Source organism: Gymnogyps californianus, chromosome 11 (genome assembly GCF_018139145.2).
Source record: "Gymnogyps californianus isolate 813 chromosome 11, ASM1813914v2, whole genome shotgun sequence".
In the NCBI taxonomy this organism is placed as follows: domain Eukaryota; kingdom Metazoa; phylum Chordata; class Aves; order Accipitriformes; family Cathartidae; genus Gymnogyps; species Gymnogyps californianus.
This window is the reverse complement of record NC_059481.1, coordinates 3,706,027-3,728,998: the sequence shown is the minus strand read 5'-3', so window position 1 is coordinate 3,728,998 and position 22,972 is coordinate 3,706,027. Positions and strand designations below refer to the sequence as shown.

The 22,972-nt window shown below is 36.9% G+C and overlaps 1 protein-coding gene across 2 annotated transcripts in view; it reads right to left on the bottom strand.

The window, feature by feature from the left end:
- The window catches only part of SCAPER (S-phase cyclin A associated protein in the ER), a 169,124-nt gene that overhangs the window by 73,882 nt on the left and 72,270 nt on the right, over positions 1–22,972 (bottom strand). For both annotated transcript variants that reach the window (XM_050903319.1, XM_050903320.1), the window contains exons 20-22: positions 16,699–16,835; positions 12,369–12,434; positions 2,833–2,959 (exon numbers count right to left, since the gene is read on the bottom strand). In XM_050903319.1, coding sequence (XP_050759276.1) covers positions 2,833–2,959; positions 12,369–12,434; positions 16,699–16,835 — 330 coding nt within the window. The remainder of the gene's footprint in view (positions 1–2,832; positions 2,960–12,368; positions 12,435–16,698; positions 16,836–22,972) is intronic.

The following is a 22,972-nucleotide window of genomic DNA, read 5'->3' as shown; positions in this document are numbered from 1 at the left end:
GGACATATCAAGAAGTGTCTGTAGATCGAACAACCACTTGAAGCAAAGCAAAGCAAGTCCTCTTTCATTTATCAGCACTCAAATCATGCATTGGATTCAAAGCGAAAGTTGTAGATTTTGCTGTGTTGCATGGGGAACCAGCAGCAGCCTATGAATTCTGTGTTAACGAGAAGGAGGTAAGGTGCTACAATAAACAGACAGGACTTCAAGAAATACAGTGGTTAAGATGTATCTTTGCCTGAGAGACAGATTTCTCAAGTTTGAGAAACTAGAGGGTATGCTGACAGAAAAACCTTTTAGTTTACATTAAACAAACTCTTCTTGCTATATTGGTGAAATCACTTGGCCCCAAGTGCAGAATCTGCTTACGTCCAGCAGACCAGGAAGGCATGCAAAACAAAAGCAAGTTTGACCACAATAACCATGCAAGCATGCCTCATCCTAGAATGTTCTCACATTATAAAAGTGGTTCAGAAGAAAAAGCCTTATTCATTACTATGAAACACAACAGATGAAGACTAAGTCCAAAAAGGAATTGTTAGTCTGATTTGATTCTACCTGAAGGCAAACCCCAGTGAGACAGGGCTGCCAGTCTTTCATATGTGGCTTTTTTGTGATTCAAGTTTGCATAAATAATATACCTCCACTCTTTAATGCTGTTTTAGTACAGTCATGGACTTTTTAATGAGCTGAATAACACTTCCTTCTGTTGAGAAATTTAGTGGTATTTATTTTTCCTTTTTACTGCTACCAACAGCAGCTCAACATTTTATTTCATGGTTTGTAAAACAAATCTCTATTTCTCCGGTGAGACTGTAAAAATACATTTTTCAGTCAGTATAAACTATTAACAAAAGAAAAAATCCAATGTTTCACAGTATGACTGAAAAGAGGGTTTTTTGGATCTATTTCATTTTGTAGTACTTTTGCATGAATTCTTCTGAGCCTGAAGAATTTCTAGTAAGTGGCAAGGATCTATTGTAGTGAACTCTGTCCTCCCTCAGGGCAATTCTTTATTCAACCCAGGCCATTAGCAAGGGTAAATCAATGTTATCAGCTCACCCACACTGACAGCTTGTGTGGTTCCCACTCCCTCATTCCTCCCCCCACATTATGGTATATTTTTATGTTCTCCAGGGAAATTCAATTAACAGTGTCAGTCTCCTCCTCTCAGTCGATGACTGACATCATCAAGATTCTTTTCACCGCCCATTGACATGTAAGATGTGTCTGCTGATTTCTTGACTCACAAGTTAACAAGAGAATTACTATAGCCACTTCTATAAATGACTATGTATGATCTGTGCCGTAAACACAGTGACAGCTATTGAAATCAATCTTTCTTGACCTTATTGATTAGGAGACTAGAATATAATAATACTTCTCCAGCGGTAATGTTTTGGGGGTAAAAACCCAAATCAACAATAAAATAATGCACGTCTATTAATACTATCAAATTTATCTTTTAATTTCCCACTGCAGACTCAACAAGCAGTAAAACGTTGCGAACAATTAATGATTAACATTTGGCTGCAATTCCTGTCTCATTTAAAAAGATCTCAGAAAATATCTACTGATGAGAGGCGGGATACAACACCACTTTCCAAAAACAGTTTCCAATAATTATTTAGATAACTTTCAAAATAAATAAATCTTTTTATAGTCTTCATGCAACAACATGCTTTCTGTATTTTGAAATAAAAAACAAATGAATTTTTCAATAATTAACGCAAACACTGCAAAATTTGAAAATGTCACAACTCTTTAAAAAACACTATTAAACTTGATCAGCAGCTCAAAGTAACTGACAGAATACATGTCAGAACCCTCTGCATCCCAGGCAGCGTTAAGTATTTAAAAGCATACGCTATTAGCAATTGTGTTCCACATTGACTAAGCTGTGAAAAGCATCAAGTAGAGCTCTCATCTTCACAGACATCAACTCTGAACCACAATGATGCAACCCCCTCCTCAGATTTCATTAATTTGGTTTCTCTCAGAACTAATTTTCATGATTTCTTGATTACAGATACGAAAGAGAAGTATTTTCTCGTGGTTAGAGAGAGAACAGAATATAACGTTCCAGCTGAAAACTCAAATACCGTGGTCCTAATGGAGCAAAAAAATGCATTACGAGACACAAAGCACTGTGGCAGCAGACTGACCACGATGAAACAGTAAAAAAAGACGCAAATGCTATGCTATCAATTAAAAAAATCCAACATTTACAATAAACCAAAACATGCTTTACAAACATAGCACTTCGAAAAAATTCAAAACATAGAAATATCCCATATATATGCACATCATACCTTCATCCTCCATCAAAGACCTACCGGCTTTGTCGTACTCTGGGAAAACTCAACTTCTTTGTGCTCCTTCAAAACTCAGCCATGATACCACAATATGGTGGCTGTGACAGCAAAGCTGGCTCCAGTTCTTTCCTTTGTTCTCTGCTAATTGTTTTGGCCCCTTATTGTAAAAGCTGTTTGTGGGTATGCACTATAAACTAGATGACTGAAATGGCCCAGGTTAAATACAATCCTAATGAAAATACAGTGGAAGTACAGTTCGTCATTATCCAGATGATCTAGCATCAGTCAAGCATGTTTTCAGCACTTCTGCAAAACTGCCTGTATAAAATCTGATGTCTAAATAAAAGCATCCACTGCTGCAACCACCACAGAAAAGTGTAATACCAGACACTGCTTGTTACACAGAGGCCATGTATTCATCAACATGTTTAAAACATTCCCAAATCCAAACTGATGACATCTGAGGGCAACACATTTTATAGGTTAATCATAAGTTATATAGTAACAGTCACAATACCTCTTTTTCCAGAATACGAGAGATCTCTCCTAAAGTCCTGTCCAGAGCAGAAACCTTGTTGTTCCCCAACGAACAGCTATCCTGCATTTGGAGGTGCTTTAAAAGGTCTTTTGCTAATCGCTGTAACCTTCAACATTAAACAGAAAACAAAGAGCAGTTAAAGTAAAAACTCTCCTAATCATGTAAACTTTCATCTTTGTAATGAAACTCTGCTAACTGAATTTCAAAAAAGCAATCATGAAAATCTGTGTAAAAGTATTATCATCTATACTGAACAGCATGTAAAATATGCCATACAGCAAGGAGATACAGTCAGCTTAGAGCGTCTATGACATTTCACTATCCACCTTTTCAGGGAAATGGCACAGAAATAGTGTGAACAGTACAGTCATAAAGGTGCTTCTTTATTAGCTACGTTTGTTTCTGTTGTTCAATAGAGTTAATTTCCCTATTCTCCCTCCACAGTTTATCCTGCTAGTTTTTGCCACCTTCATTTTCAACATGGTTTCATCCTACTTTTCTTCCATCATTCAATCCTTTCCGTCCATTTAGCTGAGTAGTTCGCTCTTGAGATGAGTAAGGGAAATAGAACAGCAGACTACTTGGCTAATTTCTTATAGGCATCATAAAAGGAATGGCTCTTTAGGGTTATTTGAATAAGTGAAAAGTAGTGACTTTGCAGACTACCTCAGAAAGGGCATTTTATTAATGAGGGTCAGTAATGAGGCCAAAATGTAGAGGTGGGAGAGATGTAGACACACGTGGGTTAGGATTCATTTCAATTTTGCACATCTAATTCTGGGCTATTCACCTATGCTCTCCTGCTAGGCAGTGAGAAGAAATACGCAGTTCCAAGGCACCATTCATCTCATTCTAAGGTCTAAAATAAAGCAGTCAAAACACACTCACAGTTTATCCTTCTTTGCCTTGAATGTGAAGTCAGTAACTAGCTCAGATGTAGACTTCTACATCTGTAGACGCATTAAGGCAGATGATAAAAATGCTAAACAGAGCCCCTTAACTGGAGACTGAGAGAAGTAGGGAGGAAGTATCATTCAGTACTTGCCATTTATTTGTCAACCATTGCCTTAATATCTGCTACTGGCTGCTCTTAATGACAGGCTCAGCGTTCGGTGGACCTTTGGTTTGATGTATTGAGCAATTTGTACTGAAAGTGGGACGAAGGTGGTAATTGAGCAGGATGAGTGGGAGAAACACTGTTGTGACTAGAAGCAAACATAGCTCTATAGTAAGGAAAAGAGAGGGGAAGGGTATCAATGCTTATCATAAAATGGGAGATCATCAATGTAAAAGGGCCAGAAAGCATTCACAAAGTGACCACAGAGTAACAGCAAAGAGAAAATCACATTAACTAGTCTCCAAGAGGCAAGAAAGGAGATGGAATGGCTGGGGAATGTACCACAATAGTCACATGTATTACAAAAAACCAAACCACCAGAATATTCATTTGGGGCAAGAATAGAGAGTTTCCACTTAATCAATAGGAAACAGGTACTCTGTTAAAAAGCTTTCAAGAGACTCTGAAAATACATGTGTGTTTTTAAAGTACAAATAAAAACTATTTGCAGAATTTCGAGTCTTGGGCTTCTTATCATCTAGTCAGCTGAATTCACTAATATTCAGCCAGGGTTTTTCTATGACAAGAAAAATAAAGGGAGATCACATCCTGATGAGACTTTCTGCACTGCTATTTCCTCTGTGGAAAATGAGGTTGGAGGAAACCTCTGTCTAACTCAGTAAGCCATGAGCTAAAATGGGAAAGAAAATTAAAAGCCAAAACACAAATACCTGCAGGACTTGGACAGTAAATCAGATGACCACTAACTCTGCTGGGCATAAGAAGTGGATTGCAGCACCAATGAAAAGTTGAATTGCTGCAGTCCAGAAAGATGATCTAGAAGTAGAGTATTTCAGGTATTCTCACAGAATGTGATTTAGAATGGCTGTTGCCTTGGCAATATCCTAGTGCATTAAGCAAAAATAAAGACTTTCTCTCTTTGAAACATTTACCCAAATTCCATGATTAAAGCGTATATAAAGCACTGAAAAAACCCACCACACTATATTGTAACTTCATCTGACAGAAGACAGCAAGACGGGTTTCCATTTGCTTCATTTAACATCAAAGGAATGGAATTCAACCAGGATTAACCACAGAGGCTAAAGAAAGGGACTTTCTTAATCTACCTCAGGCATCAGCATACAAAATGTGTAAGGTTTATCAAAACACTACTTACAAGGACTCAAATAGAAAATAATCATATTACATCGTTATTTCTGTTGACAAATTCCCTTTCTTTCTCTTCAGTCTATAAAGATGCTATGTAAGTTAAACATCATATTCAGTTTCTGTCCTCAGTTAAAAAAAAAAAAAAAAAAAAGCTGTATAACACGTTAACTCTCAAGGAAAAGCTTCCAGCTTTCCATTTCTTCTAAAAGTCTTTCTGGACACTTTTACCACAATTCAAACTTTCTAAGTGTATGTTCAGCATCATACAGTAAGAAACATGAAGAGTACATTTTCTGTTCTGCCACATTAAAAATTACCTCTTACATCTTCACATCCTACTGTATGTTGGTCTTCTGCCAAAAACAGGTAATGTATGCTATGTGATCACATGGGGAAGAGAAGGGAAATAAAAACTCCCTCCTCCCACCGAGTGAACCTTGGAGAAATTATTTTAATTTAATATCCTTTATACTGAATTCTTGGCAGTGTCAGAGAAATAAGAATAATTTTAGGACCGTTTCAAAGGACTAGAAAGATGACTTGTGCTTGGATATAGAATTTATCATTGCTATGAATGGATTTGGAAAACGAGAACTCTCTGTATATATTGGACTCCTTGTACACTCTTTGTATGCATGGTAGATTAATAGAGCATGGTATCAACACCTGATCCAGTGACTACGTGGAAATACTGTTGAGTCAAAATCCAAACATTTCAAGACAATTATTTAATCTTCCTTCTATGCCCCAATTTGCATTCCTCCAATGCTTCTTATGCCATACAGGGAATGATAAATAACTGAAAATTTACTGGGCTAAATAAAAGGAAAAGTTAATGTCTTTTTATCTAAAGTTATTTACATCTCACTAATTAAGATTTTAGTATTGCCCACAGATAATTCAGAATGCAGAAGAAATATCAGAAAGGACATAAGGCACTGATTGGTCTTGGAACGTTACCATAATGTAAACTTTAATAAATAGTATGTTCAGCAAATACAAATACATTATCTGATCTTTTTGCACTGCAAATGGGAAAATTAAGGATATTCATATTGAAGGTTATATATAGCAAATATATAAACAAAAATTTTAAAAAGTATTGTATGAATTAAGGGTTTCTTTTTAGCGTGGGCTAAATATTTTTAGCAGGTTTAATATATTTTATAGGCTAAAGGAAAAAGATCTTTGTTAATATTTATAGGCCACATTTCATCTCTAGAAAAAAAAGCCTGGATATAGTAACATCAATGTATTTCAGCACTTCCACATTTAAATCCATGATTTCTTGGCTGTACACTGAATGCATGCAAGGAAGGATTAGTACAACTGGGCAGAGCACTGGATTCTGTGCAGTTCCTGTACGGAAGGAGAGGTTACTCCTCCCCTACGTTCCTGCCGAGGGCGGCCAGACGCCAGCCGGACACACAGCCCCAATTCTTCCCGATGCAGCCTGTGCCTGGAGAGAACTGAGAAAGTCTGTGGCAGTTCCTGCCCAGCCCGAAACGGAGTTATGCTGTATCCTCTTAAAGCAACGTACAGCCCCTGCACTATTCTGTACTGCCTGCAGTTTGACCCCCCGCAGTAAAATTAATACACATGGTGGCACATGTGGCATACTCTGATCGCTCTAGGTACGCAATGGAAAACACCATTCTACATCTTGATATAGTCCCAAACACGGCTAGACATTAAACATCTAAATCTGCAGCTTCGCACACCTTTCTTTAGTTTTTGAAATGGAAGCTATCTGAAAAATGATGAAAAATTCCCATAAAGATTATTTTCTAAATTTATTTGTTTGAATTCCTATAAGAATGCTCCAGCAATTCTCTGAAGATGAAATCTACCGTCCATCCCACCATAAAGCAGGTATTTATCTTTTTTTTTAAAGTTTAATTGAATTTTATTTTATTTACACTTCCGGCCTTCTATAGTTCACACAGCTGTTTGGAAACTAAATTTTGCACAAATACTTCCAGCTTCAGAGATTATCTGATTTTTTCCCAGTAATCAGTATTTTGGTATAATATCTTATAACTGGCCTAAGTGGACCCTAGCCTACTACATGAAGAAACTTATCTTGCAGGTTTTATCTTGTGAATGCACTGATACACCATAATGAAAATAAGAAAGAACTGTATTGTTAAAGGCTTTGGGCCTCTGCAAGAACAAATTTCACACTACATTCCCATCTTTTCTCCAGCAGACTCTTACAGGAAATAATTTTTCATTTCCTAACTCTCCTCTTTTTGTGCTGCAGTCCTTTTTCAGGATAATAGTGGTTCCCGTTTCCATACTATCTGAAGTGTCCCTTTACATAGTTTAAAAAAAGGGCACGTAAAAAAAAATACATGAAAAAACCGAATTCCTTTGCATGAGGAGACACTGGCCGAAGTATTAGACTAGGGGGTTAATTTTTTTTTCCCTGCAATCCTGCTAACTTCCTTTAGGCATATGGCAATCTTTCATTACCATAGTTTCCCTGCTTATATTAAAGGATGACAATTACACTTTGCTACCTGCAGATTGCTTTAACGTTGAAATATATGGCCTTTGGATTAGAAGACACTAAAGAGATATAAATAACACTCTAACTTTGTGAAAACATTTTCCTTCCCTTTTAAAAATGTGCTCTGATGGACACCTGAGAATGCTGCAAACAGAAAGAGCCATCACTGACACACCTTTTGACAGGCTAACTTAACAGACTGGACACTAAAGAATTACATTCAGATCAGTTCCCAGAGAATACGAATTAATACTACAAATCCATCAAGAGTCCACCAGCATTTATAAAATTACCTAAGTGCTACCAGTGACCAACCAGTTAATGCACAGTGGAGAGAAGCCAGGAGCAACAGACTGGCTGCTCTCAGGCGAGAATGTCCGTAGTCCTTTTCCTCGAAAGTCCCTCTCACCACATGAAATAGTTCAGAGACCAAAATACCTACCAAATAAGGCAGTATCTGGAATTACACCCCCAATTAAGGGACACAATTTTTTAAATAGATACTAAAAAGAAAAAAAAAAGTCTGTAAATCTGTTCCAGACATCTAAAACTCTTGTTTCTAAAAAAGAACTACTTAGAGCAGTTGACAATCCCACTCAGGAATCAGATTCAGTACTCTGAAACTCAAAAAGGTATACATACCATGTCTATCAAAGCAGGATAAACCCTGTCTGCTTATTGATATTAGTGTATTACCAATGTAAAGCTTAGCAGGCACTTGGATCAGTGGTTCCTTAGTGCAAAAGGTTTTATAAATCTGCAAACCTTAAACTAATAGGAATTACTGAAACAATCTATCAGCTGCACCAGGAAATCAGTGGTCTCATAATATTAAGGTGGCTTAATCTTAAAGGTGATCTAAAAAGGCTTTTTACCTGCCAAAGACTAATTCTGGGTTCTGTCTTTCTTCTGTAACAACTGACAACATGACTAAGAACTAAAATCAGATAAGAAATTGCATTCCATAAATGGTTTTAGTTGTTTGCGAAGACACAATCAATTTGGGGGGAGAGGAGTGAGTAAAGAAATGTGGCATCAGCAAGGAAGCATAAAAGAAAGTTCCATTTAATTATTTCATTCTAAAATGCATTTGTTTCTGCTAAGCAAACAAACAAACCTACCAATTGTGTCACATTTTAAATGGAATTTTTAAAAAAATCTTTTTCATTTTTAAATTCCACAGCCCATTAAGTTAAAAAGTATTTTCTGTTCATTAGCATACTTCCACTCCAATTTGAATACCTCAAACCTTCCTTTGGGATAAACAAAAAGTATCAGCATTTGTTTTGACACAAAGAATGCATTTAGCACTCTCAGTTTTTACCCTCTTCGTTCTGTGATATGACTTTTCTCAGTAACTTTACAGATCTCCTGAGAGCTGTTAAGACTCCTAGTATTGGCAAGAGTTTGCTCTCTCTCAGCCAGGTACAGCAGCAGTTAATACTAGCTCATAATACAGTACACTGTGTTCTGGCTAAAAAGGGAATAGTCTAACTATTTTCACAGCTTCTCAATGTAATAATGTTTCAGTGGAGATCTACTACTGTTTGTTTCTTTCAGCTGATTCTTCTTCCTACTGTTCTTGGTTAAGTAGGATCCTGTACTTAGTTCTGTTAAAAAGGTGTTTTCCTATTAACTTTTCCTATATTAAGAATATGTTTCTCCATGTAAACAGATATGGTCTGGGCTAAAACTCTTGCCTCATGAAATTTCTTGCCCTCCCATCCTTTCCCTTACAGAAAGGGATAAAACTACCCTTCCCTATCCTTCTTCCATTTTGTATTATGTATGGTGTACGGTAAACAAATTTTACTAGAAATAAACTGGGCTTCCCGTTAACTCATAGACAGTCCTCTCTTTCTTCTTAAAAAGTCAGTTCAGACTTGAGCTCCCATTGTTACCCCCTTGATTTCAAAGAAGCTCACAAACATTTGAGCCCTCATGGTAGGTAAACAGCTATGTAATTTTGGAAATAACAATACCTATGATATCTGAAACTGTGTTTTAAAAATTTAGATGTAAGCATCTGCTAGATCACTAGGTTTCTACGTGAAGACTGCAAAAGAAATCTCCCAGAAGATCTGTGATGAAAGTGACCTATGCAGTGGCCATCATGCTAGTTCACATCTACAAGGGTACAGCCCTAATACAGGCAATAAAGGAGGAAAATAAGAAAGTAGATGGAACAGAAGATTCTGCCTGAAAGCACACTAGTATTTCATTAAGTAGAGAGAAATGAAAACTGTCAATTCAGGATCAGTCAAGAGATTATTAAAAAAAAAATAAAAAAAATCTGAGTTTCTGTTGCACTGCAATTGAGACACAACTGACCAAAGCACACCACTGATAATCAGAAGTCAGAAAGAAAATAAAGGGGAAGCACTACAGCTTATGAATATTTTCAGAGTCATTCAAAGGCACACATTTCTACTTTCTGACAACTAGACCCTAATTTTTTTTTTTCTGGTAGCAAAGGAAAACAAAACACAGAAGCTACAAATCTAGAAGTCTTAATCTGCCATGAAATTAATCTCGAAAATTGAAGTGCTGATTATTAAGAAATGAAGCCAACAACAGAACCTTCTTCCCCAATGTGTTTAAGCAGGTGTGCCATCTGGTGGAGATGTTTCATTTTCTTACGTCAAACCTCAGGGATGGATTTTTATTATTTTAAAATACATACTAAAATTCAGCAGCAGGTTTTCAAACTATTGAAAAGACTATGTAAAAGATACTCCGTACAGGCTAGTTGTGTATGCAACCAAGGAAGCCTAACAGCAAGGATCTGAACATCTTAACCAACAGTAACTTCTAAAAAATGCTACCTTCAAGTATATCAGCAATTTATGAGTGATAGAAGCAACCACAAAACATACAGGATCTGGTACAGGTTATTACCTCAGTCTGAAGAGAAATATCCCCAATCTGGAAAGTCGTCGTAATTTTAGGATGAAGGTTTTTGAATCCAACTGTTAAGACACCACAGCCTCTTCACTGGCCTGCTACAGACTTCATGAGCACAACTATAAGAAAGGCACACCATCTGCCCACTACCCTGTTTAACAGTGAACTGTAAATGGATGTCTCAGGAAAATTAAGAACAGGGCAAGCATGCATAATCCTCTTTACTAATCTGTTTCTTTCCCCATTTTCAGCTTAGGAATCTCTTGGGCTGGATGTAGTTTCCTAGAACTGCAGTAATGCAGGCAAACTGTTAGCATCTGCATGATTTTTGTCAATGAGTTCCATACATCTAATTGCACATTGCATTAAGAGCCATTGTCTTTGGTTTCTTTTGAACCTGGCTCCATCCTCATTCTGTGCTCCCTCATTCTGGTACCAGGAAGGACAGCAAACAATCAACATCCATCTTTTCCATGCCATTTATGACCTTGTAGATCTCTGTAACATATCCTCATTAAAACTTCCTCCCATTCTCACATTTTTCTCCAGAATGAGAAGTACTAGTTTACTTAATCCCTAATACAGAAGTTATACCAGAAATTATTGATTTCCTTTCCTGCCTTCTCTGAACCTTTAACAATTCTAGCATATCCTTTCTGAGACAAAGAACCAGAACTGCACATAGTATTCAAAAGATGTAGATGACTCAGGCATTTGTACATAATGACATTCTTTCTTCTGTTTTTGCTCCTTTCTAAGTAATTGTAACATAGGATTTCCTTTAACTGCTAAGAGTACTGAACTGATATTTTTGTGGTACTACCTATCACTTCTGAAAGTTCAAAGCCCACACTTTGTATGTGAAGATGTAATTGAATTCTGCCTTCCCTCTCCATTGTGTAGCACTTAATATACACTGGATTTCACCTCCTTGCCATTTTACTGCTGAGTCACTCACTCTCTTCAAAATTACCATTCAGTATCAGCTCTTGTCCCTACTATCCTGAATATCTTTGCATCATCATCATCAAACTGTGTCACCTCACTGCTTGCCCTCTTTTTCCAAGTCACTTGTGAATATGTTGAACATCACAGGACTGCAGAACTCGACCGGTAACCTCCCTATTCTGCAAGGACTGATCATATACCCTACTTCTTTTCAAATTTTTAACTGATTTCCACTTAGGCTACAGCTATGTAGTTTCTTTTAAAATCTTTGGGGATAGATCTTACCAAAAGCTTTCTGGAAATCCAAATATTCTGCATCTTTTGCCAACCAGTTTCAATGGAATCAGAAAGCAAAAGCTGAGCAATTTTCAGTTTCAAACTAAGGAGGAGGAATTTGTCAGTGATAACAGGTCTTGTTTTATTTAATCTTACCATCCAACTGTTTTAATCTGTGCCTTATCCTAGACAATAAAAAGGTCTATTCTTTAAAAAGCTCAATGCCAGATTAAGACATCTGTGCATTAAAATATCTGTGCTTTCACCATATGAACCTTTGTTTCTGACCAAATGAAGGCCAAACATAAGATTTTTCAGTCCCAGAATTCCAGTGCTGAATTTTCACCATCAGTCTTGAAGTACAAAGCTGGAACCTTCTTGCTTCCAGGTAAGAAAAGGATAAGCAGATGTTCTCTTTACTATTGCATCTTACGTGGTTTAAGACATACAGTGCCTTCAGAAAAAATTGCATTTATAAGGTCTGACCTTTTGTATTAGAAACTGATCTGTAATTCAAGATGGCAATATGCCCCATATTGAGTGGGAACCTTACCACACCTGCTCCACTGGAAATTTCAGAAGCACTTCTGCTACAGACAGGGGGAAAAAAAAGTGTGTCTAAAATACATGAAGTTAAATGCTTACTTGGCTTTAAATGGGGAATCAGAGACAGCATTTTTTGCTTCCATCAAACTCTCATATTCCTTTGCCCTGGAGGAGAAAATATTCATTATTATTGACTATTGTCTAAAGTGTACAGCATGTAATACCAGCAAGATAATTCTAACCTTTGGGTTTTTCTATGTCATAGTAACGCATGGCATTTCTGTCAATTCTGCCCTGTCATAATCCATACTGATGCTTAACTATTGGCCATTAACAATTTACGATTAATATTACTACTTTAGAATAACATCAGTACACAAATGGTGTATTTAAGTTGACTTTCCAAATCGTAGAAAATGGTACAAGTGATATATACAACTGCAGTAACCTACTGCTTACTATAAAATTATCACATTCATCTGATGAAAATATTAGTAATTTAGACATGTAGTGCAGATCAGAAGATCACTACACCACAGAGATTATAATTAACATATAAATAATTTGTTATATTTACAGGTACAGGAGTATTTTTTATGTAACTAATGACCGTACTGTAACATAATGAACCTTGTTAGGCACACAGCAAAGAAGTAAATGCCTCCACGAATGACTGTTTTACTGCTGGGAACAGAAACACAAACCTCTTGAGTCCCTTAAAGGTATTATTTATGCTGGCCATGTGCCAAAAAGTAGGAAGAGGGAGACAAGACTTTTTTCCACTGCTTGTTTTGACTCCAGCCAGCCTTTCCCAACAGGTGAAAATCATGACCAGCTCATCAACCAAAACAGGATTCACAGTGGTAATCCTGTAACCTTTTTTTAACAACATACACACACAAAGTAAAACTAACACAGACACTACAGTGATGCAGAAAAACTCAATTCTCAGAGACAGAGCCCTGTGATGAAGAAACATCCAGCAGGCAGTAAAAGCATTTAGCTGTTAAAAATATTTGATCTGTTAAAATTGCTCTTTTGATTATTATTCTGAAATGAAGACTTCACAGATGCAACATGGATCTCTAGGGACTTCAGCGAGATCCACTGTTCAAGCCTCTTGAGGTTGTGTTCTCAGATGAACAAGGGACAACATCATTCATGGCTTGGAAAATTCTTCAAAAAAACTGTACACACACCTGAAGGAAACTTAACTGGCACGCTGGACTAAATCTGTGACTAGGTATGTGATCTGTCTGTCTGTACCAAGAGCACCCACAACAAGCCCCAGAGGAAAGTGCCAAAAGCCCCTCAGGACAGAAGTAGGAAAAAAAATCTGCCTCATGGCAACTTTCATCAATAAAAATGGTGTTTCCTATTAATTTTCACGGTATTCTGAATATTAACTGCTGTCAGTTGACATTCCTGCCAACTTTACAAATGTCCAACTGTTTTTTTTTTTTTCAAATCTAAGATTTTGATAATGGCTTCCAATGGGAAATGTGTTTCATTGCTGCACTGCAAAAAAAAAAAAGGTTCAGTAAAGATTTAATTCCTGTTATTTCTCTCACATATGTATACAAAATGTTTCTTTACATTTTCTGTTCACCCAAGTGGATCATGTTTTACAAAGCTACTCAAATTTTCCCTTGGCTTGCTTAACCTATACAACTTAAGCTACATGCAAATATTGTTACATTACCACTCGCTCTGATTTGTGGATCATTAATAAAGCTATTAATCACAACTGAATTTAGTATTAAACATGAAGGTGAGATTCCTTTATTAACCTTTTGTCTTCTTTCCTGCCTCTTAGCCAGAAACAACACATTTCAGCTTTGAGTTTTGTACAGACAAGTCAGTCAAACATGAATAATCACCTAAAATATCTGTTACTAAATGAACATGACTGGAGTGCTTTAAATCCATTGCAAAGCATATCTCAACTGTACATACTTCCTATCTTGTAACTACACCTCTATTGCTTCAGGTTAGCTTTCATCAAGCCTCCCTTTGCCATGCAGGTACCGAAGTATTATTCTGCTAGCAGCACATACATGTTAACCTGAGATAATTTACTTAGCTATATATCAGTTGTTACTATAGCACCAGTTTAATGGCTTAGGGTTATAAATATAATTAATAAGACTAACAAAACTTCTCAACATATCTAATAACCCATTGATCACAATTTGTCCCCTCATTCACCTTTGCCCTTCATTGCTTTGATATTGTAATAGTGATTTAAGATCTAGAAACTCAGGAGAGCAACAGGAACCTATTTGGATGCAGTTATTTTTATTTTTTCAAGTTTAAAATATCACAGCTTCCTAGAAACTGAAATGAATGTATAATTTCAGGTCTTGAGGTATAAGGGGGTTTGTTGTAACTATGTCTTTTTCTAGAGAAGAGGAATAGTTGCAAATATGTACTAAAACATGGTTTGTAGATAATCTGCTAACAGCTGTGAAACTACGTGAATTATCAACCTCAAATACTCTTCACCTTCAAACCATCCTCAATAAATTAATTATTAAGTACTTTAACTATATATTCCATCTAAGTTTTGAGTTGATTTTGAGCAGTAAACTTGCAGCCATCTGGTGGTAGTACTGTCCAGATTGTTGGGCAGAAACATACTAGACATTACCTAAATTATTTAATCTAGTATTTCATATTGTAATTCTGAGGTTATTGCTTTAATTGCTTTAGCCACATAACTTAAGATAATCTTCTTTCATTTTCTGAACATGGAAAACCTCCCCACCTCACCAGTAATAAGCTTACATGCAGGAACATCCAGGCAGTATTTGTCATTACTATGCCTATTACTATTACTCAAGTGTCAATTACAGTAACTGTAGAAGACTGGCAAGACTTGCATGGCTAAAATTAATTTCCCAAATGGATTTTTTTTTTCCCCTCATCAATTTTTTTGTTTGAAATTCCATGGAACAACCTTTGCTTCATATTGCTACTGGACATTTTTATTAGTAAGTCTTTTGTGTTAATATTAGAAAACTCATGGTGAAATCTTCAATTTAACTCTCAGTTATCTTCAAAGACAGTAATCCCATTGAAAAGTTTAGTCACCCTTTAAAACTAAAAACAAGCTTAATGAACATGAATTTCATGTCTCGCCAATATAACTCCTCTTAGATTTTGAAACTTTCACCGTATTTTTCAAGTGTATCACATTTGTAAAATGATGCCCCTTTATTACTGTTTTAATTATAATTTCTGATGATGAATATGCTGACTCACCCATCAGTCTGACACATAAGAATTCAAAATGGTCTGAAAAAGTTTTTCAGCTATCAGTGCCAATAACAAATTATTATTTGAGCTTGTATTCCTAGGCCTGACAAATCTTTGACTAAATTCAACAGAAACAGCTCTTGAGAAAGAATTAAAATTGGACCCAATAACTGCATTAAATCAACAGGTAATATGAATAACTCTGCATCTTAAGCAATCAGAAAGAAGAATATGTTATCCAGTTTCAACGGTGTGTTCTAATGTGGTATTCAGATAGCGGATTTGCTCATCCAAAGAGTAAAACAATCAGAAACAGTAATACATTGTGAAAGTATTGTGTTTTTGAAGACTAATGTGCCATTATTAGCACTATTATGAGTTAATAAAACATCTCATTTTTACTGTAGCTCTAAAAATCCATTCAGGTGTTTTTCTCTTACTTGTAACCCTTCTTGCTTAAAAACTAGGCAGAGAAAACATGTAACAATGATTCTTACCTCCTGAGCAGTATTTTTTAGAGATAAATGCAAAAATCTGTTATAATACTCAGTTAAGTATTAACCTCAGCTGGGGACTATTCAGCTTTAAAGACCGACACTGCCAATTCATGATATAATGATGTCCTGCATATCATACTGATTTGCAGATGTCACTTTTTAGACTAATAACAAATTGCAGATCTGACAACTCACTTTCCATTTTAAGATATTTTTAACTTTCTTTTTGTTGTGACAGGCAACAAAAAATGATTAAATTTAGTCATGGGATTTGACACTACAGCAGGCTGACTTCTATTTGTTGATTACTATTGATTTTCTTTGATACTTCATTTAAAAATCAATAGCTAGAAAGAAAAATAGGCATGGTTTACACAAATTTAAACATGCTATTGTATGCTAGAAGAGGCTACAGTTTTGGCAGGGCACTGGCATCCAATTATGAGAAAAGCTCTTAACAGGTGAAACCGAGGGCTCCAGATCGATACTCAGTTTTCTTTCTCAATCAGAGAAAGTGGCCATAAATTAGGCTCATCAGTGTTATTTTCAAGACGCTCCCAAAGCAAATAATTTTAAATTTTTTTTCAGCCTTCCACTGCACTCATACTAAAGGACAAAAGGTAAAGTTTAGAACAAAACTTAAAGAAAAAAAATTAAAAATAAATTTGTACTACCTGGAGTTCATCCGTGCCTTTAGCTTTTTGGCTTTCTTTTTAGTTTTTTGTTTCTCCTCTCCATCTTTTAATGGTTCCACAGGAACAGAACTCTCAATCACAATATCCACAATGTACTTTTTTAATGACAGGTGCTCCTGCAGAAAATATTGAAATAATATTTCATCTTACAGCATGTGATGGAGATTATAGATTATCTTCCCAGGAAACAACAGTGGTAAATACTTACAAAAGGTTAAGAAAATGAAGAGAAATTTTAAAATAAATTTTGGGAAAGAGATTATTTCACACTGGAGAGAACATATCATGGGTATTTTGTAATAAGGGAGAATAATTATTGAGAGAAGTAAAGGAGAATATCGTCCCTCATTTTCAAGAAGCTGTTACTTAACAAGTATGAACTCCAAGTTGACATCCTCTCTCTTCTCCACGCTGCCTTTTACAGCTACATGAAACCAATGCCCTGCCCTACCAACCTAACTCCTTATATTAAATTAACTAATTCTGGTTTATGATCTTAACTCTTCATGAAAATCTGAACTTGTCTTAACTTTTGTTTAAAATACATTGAAACTATTCACTACTTACAATGTTACCATTTATTGTTGGGAATATTACTTTTCCTCTCACATTAACAAATTTGCATTTAAGTAAAATATTGGTAAAATCTCAGTTGCCCACAGAAGAAATGCTTTAATTATGAAATAGTACAGTTTTTTACATAATGGCATGAAAGAAAAGGTAATGTGATTACACCATGTGATCTTAAATAAATGCTTTGTTTCAAGATTTTTAAAAAATGTTACAAAAAATTTCCCGTTTCCTCAGAGGTACTTTCAGTGAAAGTACAGACTACCCCAATACAGCTGAAGGTCTACATTTAAAATAAATATTTATCATTTAGAGATGAATAACCAACAAAGCTATTCCCCTAAAGCTGTTCTCAATTTTGATTGACCTAGGCTATCCATGAATGGACTTGTAGGTGCTTGTAACAATTCCAATGACCAGCGGACTATCCAGAAACTATACATGCAAACACCACACCACCCCCCAAAACCAAAACCAACCAAACTCCCAAAAACCCCACAGCTGCTAAACTGCTGACTACCTTATTTTTCTTTAGTTCTCCCAAGTTAGAAGTCTACTGAAAGTACTCTATGCAGCAAGTTACTTTTCAACAACCAAGAAGGATTTCTACCCGAGTGCCCCTTCTAAACTTAATTTTCAATTTAAATGTGCATTACTGAATTTAACCTCTTCCAAACTATCAATGTACTTCAGACTCTTCCTTGTCAGTGCAAGAAACTTAAGCAAATTTAATCAACACAATTTTAAAGTGACCCACTTAAACCACTACAATGCCCACAATTAGTCTACTTCGGTTGAAAAATGTGTAACCTGATGTTCTGCATGATACTGCAACGTCCTTCTACGATAAAGACTAACAGACACATTCACACTATTGAAATCTCTCATACAAATACCTCGATGCAACAAGTGGACACCGTGTCTCCATATTGCATTATGACTGCTTGTACTACTGGGCTACAATAGCCAATTGTTCATTTTTACAAATAACAGTAAACAACTAGTTTAATGCCAGTTATTAGAATATATTTACCCCATTTTTAATATACGGAGGCTTATATTCATTTTCTTACAGAATACTGAACACATTATGAAGTATAGGTCACCATTGCTTATTAGGATAATTCATCCTTGAAAATGATTAGTGCCACAATCAGATGTGGTTATTCATTCCTTTTTGGTAGGTATCCTTAAAATTCAAAGTACAAGGTGAAGTGGTAGAAAATTTATAGACAATATTTTCCAGAAAACAACCTATATTTTCTTTCACTGATTCAGGAAAATATTATGCCTGTTGAAAACAAAATAAATCTCTGTGAAATTTCCTGGAAAAAGACCATTTAGTTTTTGTAAAGCATTGCTGCACGATATAACCTAGCAATACATATTTGGTCAAAATAGTAATTGAAATTTCTATCTTAAATCATATGAATGCAAAATGAATACTGAATTAATATTAGACATAAGAAATCAATCATAATAATCTAAGCAAATTCTAAAAGTAATGCTGACTAACTTTGCTACACTGCCTACCCTGTATAACTCCCAGTACACCGGAACATTTTTTCCTCAATGTATTGTCCAAGTTGTTCAAACCATGGATATTGCTATATCCATATGTAACGCAATTTAACAGCTTTTGTAAGCATTTTTCCCCCCCTTAGTATTATCCATTTAATTTTAGCAAGAAGTACTTAAAGGAAAACTTTCTTAAGGTATCTCAAAAGGCTGTTCCCTTTGAGCATGATTCAGCAGTACAAGACTAGCAAAATATCCCAGTTTTTGATGAGTTAGTTCTTAACCAATCTGCAGTAGCACAGAACATTGTATTGGGTTTGCATGGCAAGGTTTTGGTAGTGGGGGGGCTACAGGGGTGGCTTCTGTGAGAAGCTGCTAGAAGCTTCCCCTATGTCCGATAAAGTAAATGTCAGCGGGTGCCAAGATGGACCCGCCGCTGGCCAAGGCCGAGCCCATCAGCAACAGTGGTAGTGCCTCTGGGATAACAGATTTAAGAAAGGGAAAAGAAGTTACAGGGGAGTAGCAGTTGCAGCCAGAGAGAGGAGTGAGAAGATGTGAGAGAAACAACTCTGCAGACACCAAGGTCAGGGAAGAAGGAGGGGGAGGAGGTGCTCCAGGCCCCAGGGCAGAGATTCCCCTGCAGCCCGTGGGGAAGACCATGGTGAGGCAGGCTGTCCCCCTGCAGCCCATGGAGGCCCACGGTGGAGCAGATATCCACCTGCAGCCCGGGGAGGACCCCACGCCAGAGCAGGTGGATGCCTGAAGGATGCTGTGACCCTGTGGGAAGCCCATGCTGGTGCAGGCTGCTGGCAGGACCTGCGGACCCGTGGCCCCGTGGAGAGAGGAGCCCAGGCTGGAGCAGGTTTGCTGGCAGGACTTGTGACCCCGCGGGGGACCCACGCTGGAGCAGTCTGTTCCTGAAGGACTGCACCCCGTGGATGGGACCCACGCTGGAGCAGTTCATGAAGAACTGCAGCCCGTGGGAAGGACTCACGTTGGAGAAGCTCGTGAAGGACTGTCTCCCGTGGGAGGGACCCCACGCTGGAGCAAGGGAAGAGTGTGAGGAGTCCTCCCCCTGAGGAGGAAGGAGCGGCAGAAACAACGTGTGATGAACTGACCCAAACCCCCATTCCCCGTCCCCCTGTGCTGCTCAGGGGGGGAGGAGGTAGAGAAAATTTGGAGTAAAGTTAAGCCCAGGAAAAAGGGAGGGATGGAGGGAAGGTGTTTTAAGATTTGGTTTTATTTCTCATTATCCTGCTCTGATTTGACTAGTAATAAAGTAAACTAATTTTTCCCCAAGTCGAGTCTGTTTTGCCCGTGACAGTAATTGGTGAGTGATCTCCCTGTCTTTATCTCGACCCACGAGCCTTTCGTTTTATTTTCTCTCCCCTGTCCAGCTGAGGAGGGGGAGTGATAGAGCGGCTGTGGTGGGCACCTGGCATCCAGCCAGGGTCATCCCACCACAAACATAAGCCATTCCAGTGCTGGTTATGAAACCCCAGTTCATTTTTGTCTCCACACAGAGATGTATCCCTCAACACCCACTTAAAAATACCTTTTCCCTTAAACCTTCTTTTAAAAAACAGAAACCTGGTCATAAGGCTGAAACTTCACAGGAAACTGATGGTTTTGAGTTTTTCAATGTTAAGAAAAGAAAGGACTTCCTCAGAGCAGACTATGACACTATTGCTTTGCTACCAAGCTTCAGGGTAGTTAACCTGTGACATTTTGTGGATGCTCAGTTATTAAAAAAAAAAAAAAATTATTTCAGTGGGATTTGATACGTACATCCCTGCTTTCCAAACTGAACTAGTACACCCTAGCACTGTAATTTACCATTAGTTAACCTCATGTCTTGTAAGTGAGATGAAGCACTTGTAATATACAAAACTAACAAGGACTATTACTATAGTTCTGTATCTTTGTTCAACAGTGAAACTGGTTTTTTTGGTTCTTCAGATCTTCAAACTATTTACTATATCCTTCAAAGTGACAGCAGAGCAAAATGAAGTTAACACTGCACTTTGAAATGGACACCATTTTACAAAAGGGGCAGAACATCTCCATCCAGGTGCAGTCAGCCTGCTGTCCTGCTGTACGATGGCAACTGCAAACATGGTATCAGACTACTTCTAGGCAGAAATGCGAGAGACAAAGCCTTGTATCCCCTTAGCAGACACTCATCTCTTTTTCCTAATCTTATCTGTGGCTTAGCAGATGACTCAAAGAGAACTACAGGGTTCAACAAGCACATTCATTTATCAGCCTGTGAGGGCCAAAAGAGGTCTTGCTGTCAATAGCACACAGGATGGTTACAAACCATCTTGTTCACATGAACTCCAGCACCTTCGTGAATGATGTTTCTCAGAGTTCTCAGCTTTCGCGTGTGGCAGTTTGGATTAATATCAGACTTCATACATACAGCTCATTAAAGTAAGACTAGAGTAATAATACCTTGTGTCACAAAAACAATCACTTTTTGAAGGTACAGATCAAAGTGCAGGATTATCACAGTAGGCAGATCTACACCATTCAGGTGTGTGAAACAAGTATAACTAATAGCTTGGTATTGAATGACAACTGACCCCTGAAGATAGCTGCTGCTATATTATGCTTCAGAGCAGTGTAAAAATATTTATTCCCGTGTTTTATTAAGCTCGAACCAGCTACCTGAAAAAATAAAGGTTTTAAAATCCACTGAGTCATATTGAAGTACAGTATGTCCAATCCTTTAAATAATTAAATTCATGAGTAATTTTACCTGCACAACCATTAGTTGGACAGGTTAACATACCATAAAAGTAACTGCCATAAGTGTATGAAAGTGAGTGAAGCCAGTGCAGTGTTTAGAAAGCAAACTTTTGTCATCCTTTGAATGCTTTTATTTAAGCAATAATGAAACTACTCAATTTCAGGGTTTTTTTATTTCTAATAAAGGTAATGCAGAATAACTGGGTAATCTAGTCACTTCTTCCTGAAAGCCTTTTACCTTTTTTATTATTATTTTTATATAAGTAAATGCTAAATGTAGTAAGATTTTCTGAGACTAATTTACCCTCTCCATAGAGGCATTCTGGGTTTGTTTTTATGACAACGTGAAGGGGCATTACTGGCCTGATTCTGTGCTATGCTGAGCACATTCTGACCCCAAACCCTCAGATACTAGTAAACCACCAAATCTTTGGAGAATTTAGGCCATTATAAATGCAAAGCATCATTAAGTAAAAGCTCTTTTCTAATGAAAGCTTCTGTTTTTAAGATCCGTATTCACACCTACCAAAAATGTTCATTGCAGTTTCAGTTTCTACACCAGCAATGTCAATTTTAGCTGTGCAATTTTCTAAAGCTTTGTTTTAAAGACTTCTGTATAATATAGTAATTTTGCTGGTTTTGTCCTAACACAATACTTTTTATCTCAGGACTAAAATCGAACCAGTTATGATAGTCATTACATACCAGATTTCTGCCATCATTTTTCATACTTGATAACTTATCCTCTACGTTGCACACCTGAGATCAACTATGTCACAAAATAAGGTATCAACTTTCATGAAGATGGCAGAATCTGTGCCACAAAAAGCAGTTAGTCTGTACTATGTTGTGATGTACAGCTGCAAAATATGGAAACAAGAACTGAATGCTGATATATTTCTTCATGATCATCTGTATATATTCCTCTATATGCACTCGTACGGTGACAGCTCAGTGATGCATTAGAGTAGAAATACTCCTGCTATTTCTCTCCAGTGTTATTTACATGCCTTCACCAAAATTAAAGGTTATTTTTAAAAATCACAGGGTATAGTGTACCTGTTTCTCAGAGGGAGACTGTCTCTAGCTGAAAAAGCTTATGAAACATAAAAGCAACCTGGCAAATATATACAATTTGATATTTAATGGCATTCTGTATAAACACATGTTGTTATTTGACATAGCCATATAGAACTCTAATAATTTTTATATAACACTGAAGTAATTTTTAAAACCACCAAAATAAATTTCCTGTAAAAGTTTCAATACCTCATGTACAAGCAAGTTGATAAAAACTAACATTAAATGCACATGTAAAACTGCAGCCACCACAAAGCAGACAAGAGAGAAATTAGATTATTTACAAAAAAAGTCTTTACTTTTCCTCTCTTCTCCCTCCATCCTCAACTGTTCT